The 27521-nt window shown below is 39.7% G+C and overlaps 1 protein-coding gene across 2 annotated transcripts; it reads left to right on the top strand.

Annotated features, from left to right (window-relative positions):
• Positions 1 to 57: 57 nt before the first annotated feature.
• Positions 58 to 26661, top strand: LOC123981629 (calcium/calmodulin-dependent protein kinase kinase 2). Of its 2 annotated transcripts, XM_046066618.1 has the most exons (18): positions 58 to 352; positions 10616 to 10903; positions 11332 to 11673; positions 13349 to 13396; positions 14279 to 14332; positions 15762 to 15813; positions 16002 to 16135; positions 16859 to 16895; positions 17087 to 17108; positions 17242 to 17330; positions 18591 to 18790; positions 19017 to 19070; positions 19178 to 19251; positions 19465 to 19552; positions 21017 to 21148; positions 21919 to 22022; positions 22237 to 22290; positions 23985 to 26661. In XM_046066618.1, the coding sequence occupies exons 2-18, from the start codon at positions 10670 to 10672 to the stop codon at positions 24055 to 24057; spliced, it is 1791 nt and encodes a 596-aa protein (XP_045922574.1). In that variant the 5' UTR covers positions 58 to 352; positions 10616 to 10669; the 3' UTR covers positions 24058 to 26661. The 2 variants fall into 2 exon arrangements, with proteins under 2 accessions (XP_045922574.1, XP_045922576.1); XM_046066620.1 differs by lacking the exon at positions 22237 to 22290 and having other exon boundaries at positions 60 to 352.
• The last annotated feature ends 860 nt before the right edge of the window (positions 26662 to 27521 follow it).

Raw genomic sequence — 27521 nt, 5'->3', positions numbered from 1 at the left:
TCACCCAGAACCAATAAGTGTTTTATGTTGAGGTCAAGAGTAAAACGAAAAGAGGAACAAAAGGCAGCCTACAACACCTCCGCGGATGGGCGTTTTTGGGAACGCTCGAAGCATTAACGTTAAATTACCACATTGCTCGTCTATCAACACTTCCTCCATGTGAAGCACGGGACCTGCGTGCTCAGCTGGATTGGTCCATCCCAATGTCTGCTACAATGTCAGTCCGCTACATTCTTCCCCTTTCTCAAAACGCTAGCTAGCCGTCGTAGGACGGACGCTAACGTCACTTACACCACAGCGAGAAGAGAGATAAGAAAGATTTCTGACTTGCAGTGTTAAGCAACACGTTCAGGTAAGGTTTAGTTTTTTTTCCTATGTAGTACTGGTATTTTGTTTTCATCAGGCGTACTATGGACGTTACTCACCCGCACTAGCATCCTTGACTCCTGCCCAACAACATCTGTATCTTTGACAGATGAAGCGGCTGCTAACGTTAGCCAAGCTGTTCTGCTTTGACACTCAAAGCTAAGTTAGCTTTTACGACGCTGAACACTCGTTTCATGTATGGATTTGAGACTGAGAAATTGTCGATCACTCATTTTAATGTTTACAATTTCTCTCCGTTATGAGTGTAATTTAGCTGTTACTGCACTAGAAAAGCGAAACAATATTTGTCTATTGCACATGAGAGCAACGGTAATTTGTTTTTCTGAGTTAACCCAATAAATGTATATAATGTAGCGTAAATAACCAGTAGTTCTAGCTAATGTTTTGACTACGTTAATATTTAATACGTAACGTTACATTCAAAGTAAGTTAGTGTTACTGTGGATTGTGACAGTGGTGTTTTCGTTGCTATTAGAGCTTTTTAAGAATCTAAAGTTGCATCAATCAGTCCTTTACAAGACATACCCAATGTTGGCCTGTAGGTTCCCCTAATGTATTTCTTTTCCAGTAATTGTTAGTTTGATGCTTTTGAAATATTTCCTGACCACTGATACAGTGGTGTTGTTTTATCATGTGATGACAGACTTGATAATATTCTTGAAATGCACCAGCTTCTATTTTTGCTGGTGATCAAATGGACACTAACCCAAGTCATGGATACTCGGATATATCAACATTACTGTGTCACAATACAAGTTATATTCAGTGAAAAAATTCTATAAACTCGAGGTGAGGCGATAAGTGGGTTTTATCAAGTAGTCAATGACAAAACTACTTTGAAAATGTATTAATTGTTCAATATCTCTGTTTAATATAATTGGGAAATTTATATATTTAGGTTTCAGATTGTTAGACAAAATAATTAATCTGACATCACTTTTAATTCTTAGATATTGTGATACACATTTTCACTACCTTCTGACAACTGAGAAAATAATCTTTAGTTGTAGTTGTAATAACTGTTTTTGTGGTTGATAAAGAGTTGATAATGGCTGTGCATGTGGCTGCCAATGAAATAGTTTTTTTTAGTTTGTGATTAACACTACACTACCCCCCATCCCATTGATCTTTTAATGAAGCTGGGGATTCTCCTCTGTTCCAGATGGCCCTGTGTTGTACTTCTATGTCTATAGGAACGTGTCTGTGTTGTTATTAATGTTGTACATGGCTTGGACCCTTGATAAGTCCTCTCATCCCCTCCCCTCCTGTCCAGATAGTGAAGGTCAGGTCATGTGACTTTTGTTGTGATAAGAGGCACAGTATGGCATCTGGAGCTAGGCGGGCATCTGTTGTTGTTTTTTTTTTTATAAGGCTCAAATCTAACTGCTTGTTCTTTGTCTTCTTAGCTGCTGTGATTACTAGGGACCAGGGAAGTTTAGGGCTTTAGCCAGCATTTCAGTTAGCTTTGACATACAGTATCTCACAAAAGTGAGGACACCCCTCACGTATTTGTAAATATTTGATTATATCTTTTCATGTGACAACACTGAAGAAATTATACTTCGCCATAAGTGTAAGCTTGTATAACAGTGTAAATTTGCTGTCCCCTCAAAATAACACATTACACAGCCATTAATGTCTAAACTGCTGGGAACAAAAGAATAGGACTGGCCATGGTCGACCAAAGAAGTTTAGTGCACGTACTCAGTGTCATAATCCAGAGGTTGTCTTTGGGAAAGTCTGCAAACAGTTGAAGACAAGTAGACTAAGGACATAGATTACTGGAACCATGTTCTGTGGTCTGATGAGATAAACCAGATGAGGAGTACAAAGACAAGTGTGTCCTGCCTACAGTCAAGCATGGTGGTGGGAGTGTCATGGTCTGGGGCTGCATGAGTGCTGTCAGCACTGGGGAGCTACAGTTCATTGAGCGAACCATGAATGCCAACATGTGCTTTGACATACTAAGCAGAGCATGATCTCCTCCCCTTTGGAGACTGGGCTACAGGGCAGTAATGCAACATGATAACAACCCCAAACACTCCTCCAGGACGACCACTGCCTTGGTAAAGAAGCTGGGGGTATAGGTCGATGGACTTGCCAAGCATGTCTCCAGACCTAAACCCTATTGAGTATCTGTGGGACATCCTCAAATGGTAGGTGGAGGAGCGCAAGATCTCATCCACCAGCTCCATGATGTTGTCATAGAGGAGTGGAAGAGGACTCCAGTGGCAACCTGTGAAGCTCTGGTGAACTCAATGCCCAAGAGAGTTAAGGCAGTGCTGGAAAATAATGGTGGCCATACAAAACATTTTCACTTAGGGGTGTACTCACTTTTGTTGCCTGCGGTTTAGACATTAATGGCTGTGTGATGTGTTATTTTGAGGGGACAGCAAATTTACACTATTATACAAGCTGTACACTCATTACTTTACATTGTAGCGAAGTGTCATTTCTTCAGTGTTGTCACATGAAAAGATATAATCAAATATTTACAAAAATGTGAGGGGTGTACTCACTTTTGTAAGACTGTAAATTAGGCTTGCTTAGGAACTGTAGAGAGACTGTGGGCTATATTGTTTTATCTTTAGTGCTAGTGGGCAGCTTAGCCAAGTTTGCAAAGAGGGATTTGTTATTTCACATGTTTTGCTCAAAGCTTGTATGTAGCATTAGCTTGGATCCAGTTCCCTCATAATTTGGGGTGAGAGGTGGGTGACATAACTAAAAACAATTGAAAAACATGACTGGAGAGTTAGCTGAGTCAAAGTTATGTTAAAATGGATCTCTCAGCTGTAAATGATTCTAATGAGTTATCTAGGCTAATTGTAGTTATCAGAAACTCACTTACTAAATAGCGGCTGTTGACCCCAAAATGTCAACAGAAACCAAATTGAGCTGGCATTCAGCTGCCTTTTGTTGATTTCTCATGCTGCTGCAAATCCTGCCGCCAAAGACAAACCACTCTTTTGATATTCAGGGCTAAATTCTAAACCCTGCTTGGTGGGGAAAGGCAGTGACATTGTGTGTCTTGCTATAAGAGATAATGTCATGTAAAGACTTTTTTTGTCATCAGCAATGTAGAAACTGCCGTGTGCCTCACCATTTATCCCAGATCAAAGTAGGTCAAGCTTAGTAAGTTACTTCTCTTTTCTGGATATAAAAAGACTACTATAACTCGTGCATTGCGAGTTTCATCCAGGGTAACGTCGCTTTATTTTTCTGTACTCCATTGAGGTTGAGTCCGCTTATCAGGGCACATTACGTTACGTTAGTGGAAGTGATAGTGTTAAAAGTCTTAACTGGATTTCAAGAGCTTCTTTTTTCAGCCGAATGAAACAAGGATACTGGGCATCATAGGAAAAGTTGAAAAGAAAACAGCTGGCAAATACTTTTTTTTTTTTTAATTGAAATATTTAAGATTGAACATCCCATGATAATGACGAGGGAGTACTTTTTGTCAAATTTATTTAATATAGCACCTTTCACACATCAAGGTCACAAAGCGCTTTACAAGAATGACATATTAGAAATGAGACCATCTGAAAAGTAAAGGAACTAGGGATGCACCGATCCAAAATTTTCAGTCCCGATACCAATATCTGGGCTTTGGGTGTCTATCCGATACATTGTGGGGAAGAAACTTGAAATCAATTTTTTATGTGTAAGGCAACATCAAGCTTGATTTAAACATTGCTTCCTAATTTTATAAAACAAAATGCTAGGCTTATGTTAGCTTTCCTAGCAAAATGTTCGGGTCTACCGGCACACTGCTGACGCATTGCGTAGTATGTACGTTATTGAATTGAACAGGTCAGCGTCCTTGTCACTGATGCCCAATCCAGCTATATGAGTCAGTATCGGGCCAATATATTAGTATTGGACCGGTTCATCCCTAAAACAAACATAAAGCATAAGAAACAAAATCGTAAAACAGCAAAAGATAATCAAAAAATAAAACATAAACAACAACATCATAAAAATGGTAAAATAATCAGTCAATAAAACATAAGCAATAATTGGCCTTAAAACACAATTTTGCACAGGGCGTGACAAAGGCCAGTTTAAATAAAAGAGGATTTAGCTGCTTTGTAAAGGCGCAGAACATATCTCTATGGGAAGTGCATTCTACAGAGTGGGCGCCACCATTACAAAACCACTTTTTGTTTTTAGGTGAGCGCGAGGAACAACTAGAAGATCTGGTCAGAAGATCTAAGTGACCTAGTGGTAATATAAGGGTGCAGCAGGTAATAGATCTACCCAGGCACCTGACCATGCAGGTCTCTTTATGTGAAAACGAGAACCTTAAAATAAATCCTGAACCTGCCAATGTAACAATGACAGGATGTGATGGGAGTCCTAGTAGACCTGGTCTCCAGTCTTGCAGCAGCGTTCTGGACTGGATTTGTAGACAGTCCATGGATGACTTGCTGAGACAGGTGAAAAGGGAGTTGCAATAGTCTAACTGAGATGAAAGGGGGGGCGTACAGCTGGATATCATTAGAGCAACAGTGAGAAGAGATGTCTTTAAATATGTTAATGATATATAACATATACATATACAAATAAAATAAAATAGGGCCCAAGAAGGAACCCTGAGGCACATCACAGGAAAGAGCAGCAGTTTCAGACATGTAATGACCCAGCAACACAGAAAAACGCCTCTTTGAGAAATAGGATGAGAACCAGTCCAGGGCGCTTCCAGAGGCACCCACCCACTGCCTAAGCTTTTGAATCAGGATGTAATCTACAGTATCAAAAGCGGCACTAAGATCTAGCAGCACCAGAGCAGAGCATTCTCCCACATCAGAAGAAATCATTATGTCATTGGAGACCCTGAGAAGAGCAGTTTCAGTGGAATGCTTCTGACAGAAACCGGATTGGAATTAATCTAAAATGTTGTGTGCAGTCAAGGTGGCACTGAGCTGTTTGACAGCAACTTTCTCTAGATTAGATTTAGATTAAAGGCATCTTAGATATAGGCCTATAGTGGTTGGATAGTTGAGAGTTGGATAAGCAGAAAGGGTACTAGAAGAGGGGATGACGCTACCCTGAGAACTATGTTATCCACAATGAAAGAGATATAGTTGAATCATTATTTGAAAAGGCAGGCACATCAGGAGGTGCAGGAGTAACAGTGTTGTTGAGTGTGTCAAACAGAACTTTTGTGTTACTGGAGGATATTAAGTTGGCAAAGTAAGAAGCCCGCGCATCCTTAACCATGCTGTTAAACTCAGTTAAAAGGTCTTTGTAATAAAGGCGATGAAGGTGAAAGGAGTTAAAGAGAACAAGCAGTGGAGAAAAGATGAAATACTTGCTCAATATGAGTCTCTGTGTAAATGTGTGGAGATTCTTTCTTTATGTGAGTTTTCATCACTATATATAGGCTGGCAGGGGCGGTAGAGAAGCCACCTGAAGTGGGTGTCTCTTCCCACACATGGTCCTTATTCTGAACCTGGCTGGAACTCTGACTGTCTTGTTTTTCTTATTGCTTCCTTTTGTGTTCCTGTATCTGTGAGATTTACTCAGCTCCCACACACAGACAGAGCCACAAATCCTGTCAAAACCATGCCGGAAAGCAAGGATCTCTCTCTGTCTCTTTTTTTCTCTTTTTCTCTCCCTGCCTCCTTTCCTTCTCCCACCATTCCTCTTACAGATAATGAGCAGATAATAGGCTGAGTGGACTGGGAGATGGAAATGGCCCTCTTGAAATTATGCAAAAAAAGCTTCTGGTTATATGCTGTACAGATAATTAACCATGTTGTATAACTGACATCAAAGGCAGACTGAACCATTTCTTTTATAGACGCATCAAATCTGTCCACTTAAAGCTAAAGTTTGTGATACTAGACATGTTTGCAAGCACTAATTAGCACTTAACAGAATATGTGGAAAAACTGTACATTCCACCAATGTTTCATAGGGAAAGAGCTCTATCTACCTATGTTTCAGAGCTAGTGAACAGCATCTCTGATTGTTTTTCCCACTCCCTTTCATTACACCCACAATTTTCACGCTGGCCAGTCAAATGCTGATAGCTACAGCTGTGTGCAAAGGTAATTAAACGTTAGGTGTACATACATTCATACTTTGCCTCAGGATTTATGCCAGCTCTAAATTATTCCTGGCTAAAAAGATAAGCCTAGAGTTACCATCTGTTTTTTGTTTATCTTGACTCCCACTTCACAGTTGCTTTAAGTTGTTTTGGTAAAGTTTTGGTAAAGGGGATGTACCAGGTTTTTGTTGTATCTGTATTTGTTCTCCCTACATGCATAATATTTGTTAAGGCCTACCTCAGCAAAGTTATTGTTTTATGTGTTGAACTAAAACATTAAATACTAAAGAAGAATGTTGGTATTGGTTAAATATGATCTTGGGCTCCCTCCCTATAACCCTGGTCATGCAGCATGGGCAAATAATGGCAAAAATCCAAAGCTAATAGGATACTCGTCTCCAGGTGATTATGAACTGTGCACCAGTTGAACATGCCACTAAGGAATCATGTGCTCTGTCAGTAGAACATGTGTAAACGGGAAACTCTTTTAAAACACAGTGCTGAAGCTGTTGGGAGCTTGGATGTCATTAACTGATATTGCAAACCTACAGTCAGTGTAGATTAGTTACCTTGCAACTCTATCAAGGTAATTCTATGTGTTGTTTCCATGCATTTACCATTACGTATAAATATGATACAATCCAAGTCACAGTAGATAAACAAGAGGCCTTTGAGAATAAGTGCTACAAATGAACTAACTTGATGCATGTGATACAAGATTGTGAAATAATAAACATGCAAAAGAATTATTGTGTGTAGGTAGTCTGGAAAGAGGTAGGTCTTCAAGTGATTCTGCTGACTGAATTTAGTCATTCGTTGGCAGATTGTAGTTAACAAGAAGGCTCATTAACCTGAATGAGCTGTAGGTAGGTGGGTGCCGTGCTAGTGCCCACTCTGTCGGCAAGCATTAGTGACATGACCTATATGCGAGTGGCGACAGGCAGCCAATGGAGGGCCTAATGAAAACTGAAGTGACATGAGCTGTTTTAAGCTGACAGAAGATGTTACATAGTGTGAAGAGATGACCGAGTGACAGATGCAACATGCTTAGTGAAAGTTAGTTGGTCATCAGTCACGATGCACAGATTTCTAGCAGACTTTGTTGGAGGATTCGAGGCGGAGTTGAGCTGGGTATCTAATGTTGTGCCAAACAGAGGGACTGGCTGGGAGTCACCAGGAGTTCAGTCTTAGAGAGACTAAAGCTGTGGCTACATTTGGATTCTTCCGTTAGTACTTCTTAGTTAGTTAGTACTTCTTCTTCTACTTGTACTCTGGCAGATCATTATTGCCAACATTTGACCATGATTGTCACTCACCAAAATATCTGCCGGCTTGTTTGCCCTTTTGACTTCAATTCAGTTTTATTAAAAATGAATAAAACTTCCTCGGCCGCTATTATCACAGGTTTGAAAATAGGTTGGTAGTCCCTCTCCTTCTGCTATGTAGACAAGATGGCTACCGTTGAGGGTGAAACTCAACTTTTTGACTGTTATGAGTACACCACCAGGTCACTCACACTTGTCAGTATGAACGCACATGCACTCAAAATAGCAAGGTTTTTATCAGTGAGGCGAAGGGGATAACTTGAGCCTGCTTACACATTGTGGGGAATGTACACAAAGCCAATAAAGCGTGAGTCATGTACTTTATCGCAGGCATGATTGTAGGTGAGATTGCTAGAAGGAACTTGGAGGGAAAAGGGTCCAGAGGGCAGATGTTGGCTTGAGAGCAGATGTTCAGAGACTTCCTCAGGGAGAGGGGAAAATGCTTAAAATTGTGATGCACCCTTAATCAGGGGAGACTCACTGTGGTTGTGTGTTCTGTGAATTCGACACTGATGGCTGCCACCTTGTCAGTAAAGAAGGATGTAGCTGGCGTAGAGGTGGCTGGTGGAGGATGCAATGTGTTGTAATATTACTGTTATTACTAGAACTTCAAGAGAGTAATACTGTTTTTTAGGGTAGCCAATAAGCTCTGTCCCAGTACTTGCAGTGGTTCTCAACCTTCTTTGGGCCAGCGCCCCCCTATCCATTATCCAGGTCCCTTACCGCCCCCCATCAAAAAAGATGTTTGCTATTTGCCCTGAATATTGTTTATTTTGTTTTATTGTTACTATTGTTATTATGGATGGTGCACTTAAATAAGTGTGGGGTATGGGGGTCCTCCCCCAGAAGATTTTGAGCATTAAACACTTAATTTCCTGCATTCTGGTGAACATTTCTCCTCCAATTTCTGTCTTTTTTCACTAATTTATGGTGAAAATGTCTAAAAATTCAGGTGGCAGGTGACAATTCAAAATATATGATTATAATAAAATATAATGTAGTGAGGCTCTCAGGCATTCTTATTGCTTTTAAATATTTTTCTCCTGTAGATGAACTTATTTAATATCATCCCTGCTGAGTCAACACACATGATTAAGTCTTACCTCCTCTTTTGAGGGGAAGTAACCTATTTTATTGTGTTTGTGGTAATAAATTAATCCGTTTTAATTCAGTTATTGACTGGACTTTATTAGCTCATCTGTTAACAACAAACTGTGGCGCAGCTATATACAGCATGCTAGCCTCAAAAACCCAGCTGTATTCTAACATTAATTTAGCTCTCCTTATTAGCTAGGCTCCTTACATGCTTGCTAATAACTTTTAATAGCTGGGTCTCCGACACTGATAGCGTTGTGTTGGACTGATTTGTGCAGCTGTGTTCACCAGGGAGAGAGAGCGAGAGATCGAGGGACGGATGAGAGAGACGAGCGAGAGGTTGTGCTGCGCCAATACGCGCTGCCTGTAGCTCTGCAGTCAAATACGATTTTAAATTGGCCTAGTAAATAAAATCGAAAATAAATATGTGGTGGTCAGCGTTGATATTGTGGCGGGCCGGCACAAATAAATGAACGTATGGGAAACACTTCTGCTCATGTTCAAAACTTTCTGCACATTCAGACTCTCCGACGTATCTGTGTTCTCTGACATGTAAAGAAAAAAAGTCGTAATGGGAGACTAACGTCATTAGCCTATTTAAAGAGAATTCATAATATTTTACTACATGCCCTATACTGCATTATTATCGCCGTCTAACAGACAAAACTGAATGAGAGGAAGAGGTGCTCATGCCGTGGGAAAACGAAACTAACCGACAACACTTGTGATCAGGCAGAAATCTCCGACTCCGTTAACTTCAGCACTTCTGATAAAGTGCCGCTTACAATCCCCAACAGAGCAACAAGTCTTCAATTTTTAACGTTACATTTTTATAGCCTACTGAAACTATTGTATATGTTCGCTTTGGCACAAACTGTCTGCAACTCACAGCACGAGGTGGGTCCACGTCACTCACTAGTGACTCGCTTCGCAGTGTATTCCTCAGAGAAATAAACACTTTTCCACCAAGAAAGAGAGCGTCAATTTTCCAGAGTTTACACAGTAAATGCCATGTGGGTAAAATTTTAGAGATGATACTGTTATGGTTGCAGACAGAACGGACCCAAACGCAACGCTTGTCAGTTTACAAAAGAGGTTTATTGAGGGAAAGAACGGAAGAGGGGAGTCGGGAGGTGAGATGAGGTAAACTGGACGCCGGCAGACGTGGGCACGGAAGGCCGAGGAGCAGGCGCGGCTGGCAAGGCTTGAGCGAGGCGACTGAGAGGGGGCTGGAGGCCGAGGCGAGGGAGGTGAGGAGCGTGGAGGGAAGCCGGGGGAACGCCGCGGAGACGAGGCGAGGGGAGAAGGCAGGTAGGCGAGCCCGGCTGACTGACTGGATGGCGGAGGTGAGTGGACCTGGCGGGGAGAAAGAAAAGACAGGGTTAGTCTCAGGAGACAACAGGTTAGGGAACAAGGTATCTGAGAGCTTGGAACGTTGAAGTGGCACCAGGACTGGAGCGACGACGATCAAGCGAAGATGGAGTGGAGAACCGGGGTAGAAATACTGTTGAAGATGAGGCTGATGGCAGGCAGGTGTGGCGGGCGGAGGTGGAGGTTGACGAGACACAGGTGTACAACTCGTATTGTTGTGAATCTTAAGTCTAAACTCAGGGCCCCCCTTTCCAAAATATTGCTTCCAGCGCCCCCCATCGTCCTCAGAACGACCCCGTTGAGAAACACGACTTTAAAGGCTCCACCTGTTAACAAAGCAGATGTACTGTATTTTGTTATTCTGCATTTTGCTCTTGTGTCTTAGGCACCAATTCCCCCTGAGGTTCCCATCTGATGTCAGTCTTTGTGAAGAGGCACCATGTTTCCTTGTCACGTAACCCCCTGGCCCTCTGCTGAGCCGCCGCCCTCCTGCGGCAGTCATGCACCCCCAGCACAGCCCTCACAACCCCTGCCTGATCTGCTGTGCAGCTGTCCCGCTCCACCTTTGAACACCCACTCTGAGACACCCTCCCCAGACCCCATGGAATCCCTCATCGTGGTCACGGAGTACGAACCCAGCAGACCACCTGGAGAGGCTGGGGAAGAGGAGGAGGTAAGATGAAACACACCCAGGTAACACTATATGTACCAGAGATGGAACCTAATTGGACATTTGGGTTTCTTCTGAATGAAATTGCTTGTCACATGATAATACATGGCCATAGTTTGATTTCTTTCCAGACCGCATTTCAGAATTATCAGATTAGCACTTTGCAGTTATTAATTTGAGACCATGTAGGCAGTAAGTGTTGTTGCTTTAACATATCCCGTAGACACTTAAATAAATCTAAACTGCTGGATCATGAGCACAAGTGGATTTAGCATTTGAGTCATCTGACATAGTGCTAATACCTTGAATTAAAATGTAAAATATAAGTTGGAAAATAGGTGCATTGTCTCATAAAGTTGATACAAACAGATAAATACTACATATTGACCATCATATATTATGAAATCTGATTTGAATGTATCACATCTCAGCTAGAAGAAATGGACAGTTCTGAGACCCCTGAGCCAGCTTCCTTTGTAGCGGCACCTTTCCGGACTCCTTCATGCGACCTGCTGTCCCACACAGTTGGCCGGCCAGAGGTTCTGCTACCCGAAAGCCAGGAGCAAAGGGGAAGATTAAGCCTGTCAGACAGGAAACTTTCTCTGCAGGAGCGCTCCCAAACGGCAGCATCACCCTGCAGCTCTCCGGGACTCACAGGGCGCTATATTTACCCGTCATTACCCTACTCGCCCATCACATCACCCCACTCCTCACCACGTTTGCCTCGCCGGCCCACTGTGGAGTCCCACAGTGTTTCCATCACAGACCTCCAGGTATAGTCAAGCATTGAAGAAAATACGACTCCAGTGTTCAAGATTTTACATTTTTGAAAACCTTCTATGATGTTGATATTGCTGCTACTGTTTGCCAAATTGATACCAGGAGTTTACCTTAATATTTACCCTCTGTAGAACCAAATCAGTTTTGTTTGGCTGTCATTGATCAGGTGATCAATAAATCCATCACAAATTAGCCAGCATGAGGTCACAGTCAGAGTAATAATAATTGTGATTATATAATTAATGGTCTCTGCACCATCTGACCAGTCCATTGCATAAAGCATTATACATGGATGAACAAACTAACTGATGTTCAGAAAGCCAGGCTCGTACAGTGATGCTCCTCTTGAACATTTGTTAGTTATCAAAACTTTGGTATCATATTTTAACGTCTGAAAGTAAGCAGAAATACATGTGCATTTGTCTTAAAAGCAGCCACACACTGGTAAAGACTGAGCTTTGTGGAAGCAAAGGTAAGGTTTTACAGTCTCAGTAGATGTAGATAATAGCTGTATTATTACACATAGATGCAGAAACCTGGAAATGTCATGTCCTATAGGTAGAATCTCAGCAGGCTGCATAAGTTCTCCTATATGAAATTTATAGCCTAATATGCATTTCTGCTTTCACAGAATCACATATTGTAGATTAGGGCTGGGCGATATGGCCGAAAATGTCTTCACGATAAAAGAATATTCATATAAATCGATATTTATAATTATCACGATAAATGTCAAATCATTATTTCTTTCAAGTTTAAAGGCTGGTTTTTGCTCCTGAGTAAAATTTGGTGGTTAATTGCAGTTTAAAACTATTTTTTATGGTCACAACGACTTGCCAAACAGTGGATCACTTTGCAAATCTGATGTAGAACATTCAAAACAATTTTTAAAGTTTTCAACAAATATGCATGAGTAAAATTAAGTAAAATCTTCCTTCAGTCCCTTTTCCTCAACAAAATAAATGTGTTTTTATAATAAATTAAGTGCTAATTTATTTGTGATTCAAATTAATTTGAATGAATTTATTGAACATTTTATATTGGTATTTAGGAAAATTATATCATGATAATTATCATTTTTATTTTTTTACTCAGCCCTATTTTGTAGATAAAAAAAATAAAAAAATAAAAAAATAAAAATCTTTTAATAAACTTATCTAAGTTACATTTAGTAATGTATTTTAATTGAAGAGATGGTTAGTCAGTGCATCCCTAGTTTATACAGAGAATGATTGTTTTTATAGACTGGGTTCGGTTATATATCAACTGCAAACCTGGATTCATCGGATTTCTAGAGGTTTTACTTTGAATGAATCTTAGAAATGACAAATTGAACTGGGACAGTGATTGCAGACTCACACAATGACATGCTGACAAGCACAGAAAGTGCGCCTTGTGTTGCAAAACATCAGGCACTCTCGGGAGCACTGGTGTACAAAGCACTGCACTTGAGCGTTTCTGTTGAAAATGGAAATGTAAAAAAGAAGATCTAATTGAACGAATATTAAATGGACAGGATGACACACATGAAAAAGCCATTTTTGTAAGAATATATCTAGGGTGTCTAACTGCTAAACTATCTGATACGTGAATATCTCTCTCTGTGATTTCCTTTGAAGAGAACCCATTTTCTCCTCCTCTCATTTCTCTCATCTCCCTCTCCTCAAGGATTGTGTTCAACTCAACCAGTACAAGCTGAAAGATGAGATTGGAAAGGTACCATCAGAGACAACTCATTGATTGCTCCCTTTCACTGACTCTTCCATTTTCTTTTCCCTTCCGCCTACTGCATGTCTGTTGAGTAGTGCAAATCATCAAGGACACGCTGTAACAGTCTCTGATATCCTCTCTCCCGGCTGTCCTCATTTCCCAAACTGTGTGTAAACCACCAGGCCATGGGAGAGTTGGAAGATGGATGAGAGGCTGGTATAAATAGCGCTCTCCAAGGGTTGTGCAAGGCTTAGTGGATACAAGTGTGTATGTGTGCATGAGTGAGCTTTTGTGTGTGCTGTGCATGTTTTAGGTAGTGGGTTTAATAAGATAGAATGTGCATGTCTGTGGATTTCTGCATGTATCTAGACATAGCTAATGTGTGGGGTTTTGTGGTCAGTGAAGCCCTTCAGGATTGTTTGAGAGGCTCCTGTTGTCAGATCATCTCTGGGACTGTACGATAAGCTCTGTGCTGCCTCTCCAATCTGCTCCCCCAGCGGGAACTGATCCCACTCTCTCTCCCTCTCTCTCTGTTTTTTGGGCATGGATTTGTGCACATGGGCTACTAATTGGGCCTAGTTTTTATCCTGAATTTCGTGTGTGTGGGCAGGGGGGGGCTTTATAGCATAAACCAGGCCCAGTTTCCTTAATTAGCCTGCAATCAAAAATGAAAGAGATAGACGGAGAGATGATTTGAATTTCTCTGTTCTCACTTTGAAGCAACTGGGACTCTTTCAGTGTACACTGTCAGCCCACACACTTCCCTCCTGTGTGTATGTGTATTTGTTCCTGTGTATATTTGTATTTATTTAGTTTGCTATGTGAAAAATTGACAGCTGTTCAATCTCACTTTATTGGCTTGTATTCTCTGACTTATTTCCGGCCCAGGGCTCCTACGGTGTTGTCAAGCTGGCTTATAATGAGGATGACAACACATACTATGTGAGTTCTTCAGGCACACGCAAATGCAGATGGGATTTATTTCCAACTATTAACACTGTCTGTGTTTCTCTCACTACTCTCTCCTTCCTTATGAATTATCACTTGTCACACACACATACACACGTTTGTTCCTCTATCCATGGGGACATCTCAGTGACATAATGCATTCCCTAGCCCCTAACCCTAACCTGAACACTAAAACCAAGTCTTAAGCCTCAAAAGGCAGTCTCTGCCTGTAGGGAGTTTTGTCCCCCCAATGACACGAGTGCACATGGGTTGGTGTGCATTCAGGTTCAATTCCCCACAGAGATATAAAAACATGAAACACACACAGAAAGTCATAATAAGCAAACATGAAAGTGTCTCCATTTAAGTCCCTTGCTGAGTACTGTAATAGCAGCTTGAGCTTTTCTGTTTGCAGTTCATGATTATTGCTGCGTTTTTCATTAAGCTGCGTGATAATGACAGACAATGACATGGGGATTATTTTAATATTCCTCCCAAGTGACAAAGCCCACATGTCGCTTTCAGTGATTATATCATTGCCATAATAACTGAGGGCTTTGATTAAAAAAAGTCTGTTTGTCCTGAACAGGGACAGTATTCACCCAACAATGTAGCTGTCACACACTGTACCTTGGTGGTTGTCAGCTAGATAATTGTTCAAGAAATGGGCAGGGATGTCTCTGACTGGTTACCTGCTAGAAATCTGCGTGGCATGATTATAGGCTGTCCTGGTACTATCACCAACCATTAACTTTCACATGTTTTATATGTAAAATTGAGATTTTACACCCATGTGCAGACATCCAAACCTGTCTAAACCTGTTTTTCCATTTCTTCAGTTTAATAGTTGTCACAGCCCTGTCACAGACCAGGCTGCAGAAGTACTTGTTTCTTAAGCCCTGAAATTGTTTGCCGTGCATGTGTGGTGTATGTCCTGTTCACTGTCTGTGTTCAATCAGAAAACAAAGCAAAACTTGTAATGTTTAATCTCATCATTTCAAAATAAAACAGGCCAAGGTAGCTAACAATAACCAGACGTTCATTTGTTTTATTTTAGCCAAAATCACACATTTTTCTCAAAGTATTTTTTGTGAGTTATAGCTAAACTAATAAAGAATAATAAAAAGGAACCATGAGGCAATGGACATAACTTGCAAGCTTTGAATTTCAATCATTTTGCACCAGGGTTGACAGCAAGAACAGCCAGTATCTTCTTTTGTAAGTGTAACTTTTATTATCCTTTGTGCTGATGATGGTGGTCCATGTTAGCAGTCACAAATACACAAAGTATGTTCAAGGTGAGGGGAGGAATTCATAGGCTCTGGAAAATTCATGTAGGTGTGTGAGTGGGTGCACTGTCAGATATGCATCACCTCATTCTGCTGGGTCTTATTCTTCTTTTGTGTCCTGTTCTCTCCTGTAGGCGATGAAGGTGTTGTCCAAGAAGAGGCTGATGAGGCAGGCAGGTTTCCCACGTAAGTCTGGAGCCACAGGCAGATGGTTAACACAGCAGAGAGCACAGTCTCTTATAATTCTCCAGTGGTACATGAACGCTGCATACAATACTGAAACCCACCCTGTCTTTTGTCCTATCGTGTCCTTTGATCTGTTCTATCCTTCCCTCACCTGTAACCCATGCCCACCCACATCATCCCTCTTTTAGGGAGACCTCCCCCTCGTGGAGCCAAAGAAGCCCCTGAGGGTCCCCCTCAGCCCAAAGGGCCGCTGGAGCGGGTCTATCAAGAGATTGCCATCCTGAAAAAGCTGGACCATCCTAATGTGGTGAAACTAGTAGAGGTGTGCCTTGTTAAAACTTTCATTTAGGCTATTTTTATTTGATATATTTCTATTTCTAAACACATTTTAAACAAAATTGTGTGTGATATCTGTTATTTCTTCAAAAATGAAAAGTTGTCCAATCCATAGTGGCTTTCATTTTAAGGAGATAAAGTGCAGGTATTAGATCAAGGTGAAAAACAGAACATGAAATTTGAGTGACAAAAACAATTACGCTTCTCAAGCTAAAACAGTGTACGTAAAAAAAGAAAACAAACAGTGTGAGCTAAGTCTTTTGATTGCGCCTCTTCTCTCTAAAGAACAACAAAGGTATGTTTTCCACTCGCTAATGGAACAAATTGGAAAGAAGCCTCAGCAGTGTCACAGGAGGAAGGAAAAATAAGGATAAAAACAGCAATATCATTATTTCAAGTTGCATTTTGCTGATTATGTCCGTACAAAGGGAAAGGAAAACAAAGTTTGAGAGTAGCAATAACTGAAACCTCCCAGCTGTTTAAAGAGCCTCAAATGACAAAAATGCACTATAACACGGCTGTGTGTGTAACATTGTTTTGGCTTTGCACTCATGGATCCAAGTTAACATCACAGAAAATAATCTACATATGTGCAATTATTAGAGATTCCAGAGTGTTTCCGGGGTGTATTTATTTTTACATAATACAAAAGATGATCTATTGTGTGTGTGTTTAGACTCATTTTTATTTTTCTGTGATTTGGTGCCAGGTTTTGGATGACCCCAGCGAGGACCATCTGTACATGGGTACGTTGTGGCCAGACAGTCAGCTTGAAGAACAACACACACATACACACAACTATCACACAGTCATGCGTGAAGCAAGCATAAAAGGAAGTTATTTGATGCACATCTTAAAATGTCTCGTGTTTTAGTTTGTTTGTGTTTTGGTAACTGAAAAGCTGTCATCGCTAACCTCATCTGTGTTTCTGTCACAGTTTTTGAGCTGGTCAAGCAAGGGTAAGCTAAGCCTCTTTTGTGGTAATGATTGTGACACTGGAATGAGCTCAATCTCATTAGCTATGATTGCTAATTGTGTGTGTGTGTGTGTGTGTGTGTGTGTGTGTGTGTGTGTGTGTGTGTGTGTGTGGAGGGCTGTAATGGAGGTGCCGACAGATAAACCTTTCAGCGAGGACCAGTCACGCTTTTACTTCCAAGATCTGCTCAGGGGAATCGAGTATTGTGAGTCTTCCAAACCTCTTGTTACTCTTCCACTCAGCCTGTGACTGCATGGTAGAGCATTATTAATGGGGTGATTAGGGTTGTTTATGGATCCCTCTCAGATAATTTGTAATGCATCTAGATAAGCTGTGATTAAAGGTGATTCAATATTGATTTAGCTCCTGTATAATATAGATTCTGCTCAGATAATCCTTATATATATATATATATATATATATATATATATATATATAGCTATTATTATTATCATTATTATTATAATAATTCAATTCAAAAATCCTTTATTAGTCCCACAATGGGGAAATTTACAGTGTTACAGCAAAAAATATATTTTTTAGTTGACCGACTTAGATTCTGAACACGTATTGTCTTATGCCTGGTACTGTACAATTCAGCCTTAACCTTCTTGGAGTAAAAATGATCAGACAGACACTAAAACAAATAATTACCTACTTGAAATTAAACAATTTTGTTGCCGAATTAACATATTCCACAATAATATTCCATAATTAGCTGTTCTTGCGTGTGTTCATTTTCTACAATCTTCTGTGTCCCCTGTAGAGATAAAGGTCGATCATATACAGGGTTGTGAATGTCTAAATTAGTATTAAATAATTGAGGTAATTGACCTCGTCCTACAAGTCTTCCACGCCATTTACACAAGTCCTACATCTGTGCTGTTCTTGACTCGAGCCACCCACAAGGCACATTCCACATCATCTCAGTGGCTCTTAATGCATTTCAGCACAGGAGTGGAGGTTTTGCACGAAGTGTCGTCTAGGAGACTAATACTGAGGGAAGGAGAGGGACGCTCTGCACCAGGGGCAATGAAACAGTCAGAACCTTAATTTTTTTTTCTCATTATAAGTAATCATAAATGAGGGCAGGCTTATCTGACTAAAGTCACAATGCAGGTAGTTTGGTTAAGGAAAACATTTCATAACTGGTACGTTTATCTTGTTTTCGCATTTAAGCATGGACAGTGGGTATGATCCTTTCTGTTGATGGCTGTAATTGCTGAAATGTTTATCCAGCTTCCTGTCTAAGTGCACCGCCAGAGTGCCAGAGACTCCTACACACGGTTCCAAGCTATTTTTATTTTATCTCGTCAAGCCAACAACTGATTTGTTCACAATTAAAAATTCAAATACTCAAAAGGTCCAAATGTTTTTTTTAAGACCTTCCTGTCAATCCTGACTTGATTGCAGTGTAAGAGAATATTTATAATCCTCAAATAGGATCTTGTTGCTATTTCAACAGTACATTACCAGAGGATCATCCACAGAGACATCAAACCCTCTAACCTGTTGGTGGGAGAAGATGGACACATTAAGATAGCAGACTTTGGAGTCAGTAACCAGTTTGAAGGGGCTGATGCCCTCCTGACCAGCACAGTGGGAACACCTGCCTTCCTTGGCCCTGAAGCGCTGTCTGAGACCAGAAAGAACTTTTCTGGAAAGGTGAAGGACCAGTTAGCTAACTAGGGCCCTCTGGGGATGATTTTCAGAAATGCAAGAACCTTAAGCCTTTAAAAATAATTTTCCTGTGTAATCTACTCTCCTAGTTTTCATATTTTTCTTTGTACCAAATGCCTTTTTTGTTTACAGTGGTGGATTTCAACTACCATACACTGAAGGAACATATTATTATAATTCAAAGTCTTTATCATGTCTGCGTGTCATGTAGGCTTTGGACATATGGGCCATGGGAGTGACACTTTATTGCTTCATCTTTGGAGTGGTGAGTGACTAAATACTGTGACCTTGTTAGTTTGTTGTAATACAGGTTTTTCTGATTGACAATATACTGGTCCTTCAGTGAAACCAAGACCTTCCTTTCATTCATAGTGTCCATTTATGGATGAGCGCATCCTCAGTCTTCATCAGAAAATCAAGACACAACCTGTGGAGTTACCTGAACAGTCAGTTCTGCTTCTCCAATTATCCTATGTCAAAATGCCTTCCCCCGTCCAGTGGCGGTTGTTTATGTTATTAAATGGCTGTTTGTTTAGACATGAAATACACATTTCAGTGACCACATATTTATTTAGTTATTTATTTTCTTAATTACTTTATCTTAAATTTTACAAAATGTAAATGTGAGTTTGTACCTGAGATTCTTTTTGTCTCAACAGTGCTGACATCTCAGATGATCTCAAAGATTTGTTGCTGAAAATGCTGGACAAGAATCCAGAGACCAGGATATCAATCCCACAGATTAAGGTAAACACGTTCTTTCAGCTAAGCTGCCAGTTTCCATTGTCGCAATGAAGCACATTTGATATTACATGGAGTGCAGTGAACCACCTGAAGAACTTTAAGGACTTAAAAAGAGAAGAAGTGTGAGACCAGTGCATCTTACACAAACTCTTTCTTTGATCTGCACATGCAGCTGTCGTGACAGTGATGCCTAGATGACACGTGCAGTAGTGCCATATAAACCTTTAGTGGTTGGAAGAAAAAATGTCTCCTAATTTTGAAATGCTGCTGTTTGTCAGTTCCTTGACAATACAGACTTATGGCAGTTTTGCAATTTCTTTTATCGGTTCATTTAATTCTAAATGCGACATTTATGAAAGTCTGTAAATAATGTGTTTGTCTTGTTAAAATATTGTAACCTGTATCCTGCATAGCTTAACTTGATCTATCTAAAAACTTGCATCAGTTCTATAAAGTTAGTCCTGGTGTGCCTCCAAAGAAGGGCTTTTTATTGCTTTAATTGCATACAATAATATTATCTTTCAAAACTAAACCCATTTAGTGTTTTTAAGTGCCATATCATATTTTGGGTTTTAAAAGAAAATAATTTCTGAAAAGCAAAAAAACCCACCTTTTACTTACTAGTAAAAAAAAGTATAGTGTATATACTTAAGTTTCAGAACTATAAGTTTGAACCTAACTACTACTCAGGCATAACATAAGATTTTACTGTCTTCTCTGTGACTATCATGATAATAAATAAGGAATGAAGTTTAGGCTTTCACACATTGACTGCTGCATTTTATTTTCTGTGGTTAATATCTTAAAGAAAACCTAGCTAACTTATCCTAACTAGCCACTACATTGATTTAACTCTACATTATATATAGCCATAATTATCGTAGCCTACATTCTAGGGCTGCACAATTAATCTAATCGCAATTGCAATCGCGATGTCGTCATGTGCATACATACATAACCACAAAAAGTGCGCAATTTAATAAAACAGAAAAGGTGTGTGTGATGCTGTCTTCTCTGTGTGAGCTGCAGTTTGCTCATTATCTCTGGCCACACTGGGAACTCACATTTGTCCCTAAAAAGTGATAAGCCTAAGTGTAATGAGAAAGATTATTTATGACCAGTGTGGCAGTAACTTTTAAGACAAAAATCTACCGTAACCCCCATCCCCACCCTGCCACTAATCATTCAAAACATAGTCAGACGTGACACTGGAGCACCAAGAGAAATGCTGGTGCTCCAGTCTGTGACAGAGACAGAGCGACGTCGGCAGCAGCGGAAGCGGCTGTTCACATACAGCATGAGCGCCTTGCGCAACAGCAGTAATCATCTGTGTGAAACACAGTGCGCTGCATATAGGTATATGTATATATATATATATGATATGGATTAAACAAAGCTTTGATGCAAATAATTTGAATTGATGACTTTTAGTAATCAAGTTACTGTAGCCCTATGTTCTCTGTTCAGGTGCACCCGTGGGTGACGAGACACGGTGCAGAGCCTCTTCCTCCAGAGGATGACAACTGTTGTATGCTGATTGAGGTAACCGAGGAGGAGGTAGAGAATTCTGTTAAACACATCCCCAGCCTGGCTACAGTGGTGAGTTCATGAACTTGTTTTTGTCTCAAAAGATTAGGGTAAAGGTGCCCAAGTGTAATTTGATTTTGCCTCTAGTGTCATTAAGTCAAATATCACTGATGGTAGCATTTTCAATGCAGCCTCTCTGAGAGAGGCATGAAAACAGTCACATGTCACATATTGAGACATAGTTGAGAATGAATGTTTTGTCAGGAGCAAACTAATTGCTAATTTTATGTACATTTCTATTTGTGTAAAGGATATTTATATTTATTTTTCAAGTTCTTATATTTCATTTTATAAAATAATCTTTTACACATTACTCCACCCCACAACACAGTCACTACACCACTACCACCTACTTGATTGCCCTCTTTGCACTTTGTGCTCGAACAGATGCACGACTCATTTAGTCGTTTTAATTTATTTTCATATGTTACAATAATTGCCTAATGTATGAAAGAAATCAAAGTTTGGGATTCATTTGATGCCTTTCAGCACTTTGTTGTTTGTGTGAACTTCTCTAACTAGCACTTAAGTTGAAATGACAGACTCAACGTTTATCACACCTGCCCACTGACCAAAGCTAAATGTAGAAAGTGTAAAATCCATCAGACAGACAAATTCTCCACATCTGCTGTCATATTGCCATTCTTTGGGACATTACACACAAATACATGAACTATCATTTCTGGATGGTTATACTGAGTGCTCACTATGGCTACTAGTAAAATAAATGATATAGAAAACCTGTTGGTAATGTATGCTCATCGCTCACAATTGTTTTTCAGATCATGGTGAGAACTATGCTGAGGAAGCGCTCCTTTGGGAATCCTTTTGATTGGGGCCGTAAAGAGGACCGCAGCAGCTTGTGTGCTCCAGGTCAAACGTTCACGTAAGGATTGTGCACAGACACTGCAGACTATAAACTCTGTCTCTGGCTAAAGTTTTGCAGTAACATTAAGATTTAAGTACTCGTAACAGTATACTGTTTCTACGGCATTCTCACTTAGAGGTGCTGGGTCCTCTTAGTATAGCAAGCTAATGTTTATCAAGTAGTTTGTCAAGAAGACTGTTATTATTTCTCTCCTCCCTCTCCTGCCCTGCAGGAAAGGCAGAGCAGGCAGTGTGAGATACTGCTACATTCATTGTAACCAAAGAAGGTAAATCACTTTAGGTTAACTCGTGCCTGCTTTAGTACTGTTTAAGTGGTAGAGGGTATATGTAAGACCCCTGGCATGTTTTATTTTTCAGTGTGGCTTTAATGGTCAAATACTCTTGCGCATTGAGTTTGCAAACTAGCCTGTGCTAGTTTAAGGGTGTTTGGACAAGCCATCTTCAGGAATATTGTGCTCCAGAGTCTATGGCACCTACAAGATGAATTACTGTATATTTGATGTCTAAGGGTGCTTGTGGTGAAGCATGCAATGTGTAATGCAGAAAGTCCAATTTACAGGTGCATCTTAAAAAAATAGGATATCGTGGAAAATTTTTTTTTTTTGTTGTAATTTAATTCAAAAAGTGAAGCACAGTAATCCCATCAGCAAACCAGTTACTGGTCATTTTGGCACCGTGAGCAGGTGCTAAGTCCTGCTGGAAAAGGAAATCAGCATTCTTTGTCAGCAGATGGAAGCGTGAAGCGCTCTAAAATCTCCTGGTTGATGGTTTGATTGACTCCGGACTTGATAAAACACAGTGGACCAACACCAGCAGATGACATGGAGCCCCAGATCATTACTGACTGTGGAAACTTCACACTGGACTTAGAGCACCTTGGATTCTGTGCCTCTCCACTCGTCCTGCAGACTCTGGGACCTTGATTGCTAAATGAAATGCTAAATTTACTTTCATCTGAAAAGAGGACTTTGGACTTTGGACTGAGAGATTAAAGGCGCATGAAACTTTTGCAGGTCATTTAAGTTACTTAGCTGATAAGAGTTCTTCTCTGGTCGACATTTCTGTATTATAAATTTTTTCATCTAAAATTCTAATGTTTTGAGATTCTGGAGTTTTGATTCCTATGAGCTGTAAACCATAATCATTAAGATTAAAACAAAAAAATGTTAATTAATATTTATATTATATATATATATATATGTATTTATATTTTTGAGATGCACCTGAATAAGTGACCAGGCTGTGGTTAGGTATTTACAGAATTATATTCTGAGCACCTGATCTGTGGGTTAATGCGCAATATTATGGGGATGGACAAAATATCGCGAAGGCCTGCACAATCTATTTCAATACAGTTTCAGAGAGGTGTTGATACAACTTTGCAGCAATACTGCAAGGCTGCAGTTTGTGATGTTGTGATGATTGGCATTATGTTATAAAGCATTAATGTGTAATGTAGCCAAATACAATACCGCCACACGTCACACTTTTACTTTACAGTTGAGTCAGTGCCTCTCTGACACAGTAAAAAAACAAAAATAGCATTTTTTTTTTTAAATCCACACTCAGTTCATCATGAGCCCAGAGCATCCATTTATCTTAATAAGTTGTTACTCATTCCTTTGCATGAAGCACTCTCCACACATAGCCAAAGGACATGCCTGTAAATTGATATCCCTTTGTGTCTCTCCTTGAAAAAACAATACACTTCTTTAATATAACGTTTCCCCATTTCACAAAGTTTACCCTTGTGTATGATAAGAAACCCAGCCCAACAGCTTTCCGGCATTTCCTTAATGCTTGCCGCCTCGCTTTATGTAACAATTAAAATGGTTGGTTTCAGTTCCTGAGCATACAGTAGGTTAACAGTTGCTTATTCCTTTCTCTGTTCAGTAAAATAGGATTGACAGCAAGCCCACAGCAGCGCTATAACTAACGTTGTGTCTGGTGTGTTTCTTAGGAAACAGGAGAGTGGTGATGGCATGAGGAGTATGGACCTGCCCTACGTGGGAGAGGATGAGGCTCTTTCCTGATGCAGAGGGTTTATTATGCACACTGGTATCAGTCTGCCTGCAACCACACAGCACGACACCCCCTTTACTCACAGTTTCATACTGGCAGCCTATACCTGTGTACATTTCCTGGGCGGTGGACAAGTGTGGCGGACGCAGAAAAAAAGGAGAAATTAAGGATCTAAGGCACTTTGAGAACATTTTCAGCTTTTAATCCATTTTCTCCTCTTAAAAAGGCTCAGTTTGGGGTTGTGGGACTTCAGACTGTCACTGGGAACCTTCTTGAACCTTGAACCTGTCTTTCGTCCTTATTGCCCAACCCATTCTGCACCTCTTATCCTGCATGCATTTATAGTCCCAGCATGCTTCGTCTCAGGCTTCAACTGTACTCTTTCGTGTTTTATTGTAGTTCAGCCACTTGTGTTTTTTCAACGATTTCAGGTATACAGGGCATGGGAACAGGCGATGGTGAAGGTTTATGGGGAGGGATGGTTGTCTTCACCATCACCTCGACATTCTCTTTAGAGCAGGTTTCTTGACAATGATTGTCTGGTTCACTCTGCAGAGTAGCAGTGCCCAGTTTTGTAACATATTTTAGAGTGAATAATCTGTACAATTTCCCCCGAAATGAAAAAAGGGAGTGAAAAAATGTTTACTTCATTGAATGCATGTGTTTACTTTCCCAATGCAAACACTATATAAGCTATTTTAAACATTTGCACGCTCATAGACACACCTGTTTGTTTGTTTTTTAGTCTTTTAGTCTTTCATCATTGGCTCTTTATTAAGGCTCCCATTTACTGAAATACTATCAATAGAAAGCTTTAACAGTTGGTATAATGCTTTGTGAGCAATGGGATTTTCTTGCTTCTGCAAAGCTAATGCTTTTAGCAAAGCTTTTTTTAGTGATGATATGATTTTTTTAGGTGTTTGCTATATATTTTTAAATTCATCAAAGTGCTGATCTACCAAATGTATATGAGAAAAACGATGTGTTGGTGCAAAATGATTCTGTAGCCATTGTCTGTGTTTTTTTAATTGTTTAAACTACAAATCACTTCTCTCCAGTTGTTTGGACAAACAAGCTTGTGTGTTGTGATACCGAGGAAGAGAGTTTCACATTTTTCAGCCGTGTCCAGTTAAATTTGTGAATGTTCTTGTTTTATTTGTTTCGTATTGATAAGAATGACTGATTTAAAACCGCACATTTCAGGACACCAAAAACGTCAATTATGTCTGATTTTGTAAAGGATAGTACGCTAACTTAAAGAAAACAAACCTTTAAACTATTTGTTCTTTATTGAGCTATTAGAGCTGGCAACCGAAGTACGTTTTGAGATGGAAGCATAGTGCAGCTGCAGACTTTTTGTACAAATCTATGCATGACATACCTGTAGTCATTGTGTTGGACTTAAAAACCGTTGTCATCTTTGGTCGGAGGAGTAGGCCACACTGCAAATATTGCAAATGAATTAGTTCTTTCTTTCTTTATTGATATTTATTGATGAGTTTCATTTTAGATGATCCCAAAGCAGTATATTAGGAGATATGTTAGGATATATATATGAATTTTCCACTTGTGTTCCTTTTGTTTTCATTTGTTTCTTATATTTTCTCAAATATGTTAGTGTAGGTATAAAGTCACAGTATTTATAACATTTAATGCTTCCACACACTCATTACTTCAGCACTTAAGCGTTGAATGTTCAAGAAAGGGACTTTGTTTTGTGTTTTTTTACTTATGACTTGCATGTCACTCTGAACTGTACAAAACTGTATGTGTGTTTTTTAAGACTAGTACTATGCATATGAGTGTGTATTTCTCTGTATGGTGCAATGGGCTGGATGAGGAGGGCTGTATGTGGTTGTCTGATTGTAATTTCTTTTTGCTTACCTGATGTTTTATCCAGAAATAATAAATTAAGTGGTGCTCTCCACTGTGGAGTGCTGCAAAATAGAGACAGGCACTATGGGTTTAGATTTTCAAAATATTACTGTACTGTACTTTTGAAGGGTACATTTTTTTTTGTTTTTAACTCAATGATAGCCATTAGCCAATGATCTTTAAATGCCCACGATTTAGTCAGAAAACGAATTGCAGAAATGTCTCAATTTGTGTCATACTGTGAAATGTCGCCTCATTTAAACATGCTTTCCACACATTTATGAGAGATTTTACCTTCTGTCATGCTGTAAGTTGTATAGACTATTGTTATCTAAGATAAAGTTTTTAATTGAGCAAAACAAGGATGAACTGAAGGACAGTTTGGGTCTGAATGCAGGGTGACAGCACAGAAAAACACAGAAAAGCTGTAAGAAAAAAATTTTATATATACAATATTTAAATCTGTAGTTGCAATGCAGTCTGTGCCCATTCTTGTCAGAAGAGCCAGGCTAAGTGATTAATCTTTATTGTTGACATGATTTTGCATCCAGTAGTGTAAATTTATTTCATTAAGAGCTTTAGGGGCTCTTTTCCCCTAAATGCATGCCAACATACTGAACACATACCACTGTATTGTCATAGCATGCGAGGTCCTTGAAAAACAAAATAGGATCTTTGAATTCACTATACATACTGTATCTTGTTCATCATTGGAATAAAATATTATTGCCTTTCTGTAATGTTTTTGGTCTGGATGTTATTAAGCTTCAGTTCCAGTTCTTGGCCTCTAGAGTGTGCTGTGTACCGTAACATTTCTGAAGCTTGTTCCTTCCTTACATGTCAACAGCAAATCTTCTACATCTACTTATTTTCTTAACTGGTTGCACTTTAGCATAATTCTACAGTCAACCTGTGCAGATCAACTAGGGATTTCCTAGTTAGGTTGAAACTATTTTATTGTTTTTTATATTATAATTAATATTTGAGGACTAATTGTTTATGGACAGTTTTTTTTGTGGTTTACATGAGGAAACCAAAGGAGTTAAAGGAGCTGTAAGCAACATTCAATGCCACTAAACGTTACCCTAGGCCACCAGCATCTCATACCAAAACAAACTTACACTATGGCCCAGCAGATCAAACCACTGTGAGACAGATGAGGAGGGAGAACATAATCTTTCAAAACTTTGGACTGGTAGTGGAGAACATGGACTAATACATAGATGCTGAAAACAGTGGTTATATTGGTTGGGACATTTTCCCAATCAATATCCAGTCATTTTACACCCCTGTGAGCATCCATTTAGTAAATGTTTCACTGTGATAATTAAAAGAGTCATAATCTTTTAAATAGTAAAAATAGTTGATACATCCATTATTCATGTATCAGTAGCCCAAATGAAAAGTTCTAGCCTATTGCACCAACTCCTATCAACTAGGGCGTGCCCAAATCTCCAGTAGAGTAGGTGTCCATGACATTTTACTCTGTATAATATTTGCATTCAAGTTTATAAAAATTATGTTAACTTTATGTGTCCCTCATGTCCTCTGTGTTGCCTGATTTTCACACTGCACTTGTCAGTTTTTGGTTTGAAAAATG

The sequence above is a fragment of the Micropterus dolomieu genome, linkage group LG13 (assembly GCF_021292245.1).
Source record: "Micropterus dolomieu isolate WLL.071019.BEF.003 ecotype Adirondacks linkage group LG13, ASM2129224v1, whole genome shotgun sequence".
NCBI classification, from domain to species: Eukaryota; Metazoa; Chordata; class Actinopteri; order Centrarchiformes; family Centrarchidae; genus Micropterus; species Micropterus dolomieu.
The sequence above is the reverse complement of the archived record's forward strand: the minus strand, read 5'-3'. Positions and strand labels throughout refer to the sequence as shown.

Excerpts from the sequence above, each read along its gene's own strand:
- LOC123981629 (XM_046066618.1), top strand. The coding sequence starts at position 10,670 with ATGTTTCCTTGTCACGTAACCCCCTGGCCCTCTGCTGAGCCGCCGCCC. Across the intron at positions 10,904-11,331 it reads AGGCTGGGGAAGAGGAGGAG|CTAGAAGAAATGGACAGTTC; the intron begins GTAAGATGAAAC and ends ATCACATCTCAG. Across the intron at positions 16,136-16,858 it reads ATGTGGTGAAACTAGTAGAG|GTTTTGGATGACCCCAGCGA; the intron begins GTGTGCCTTGTT and ends ATTTGGTGCCAG.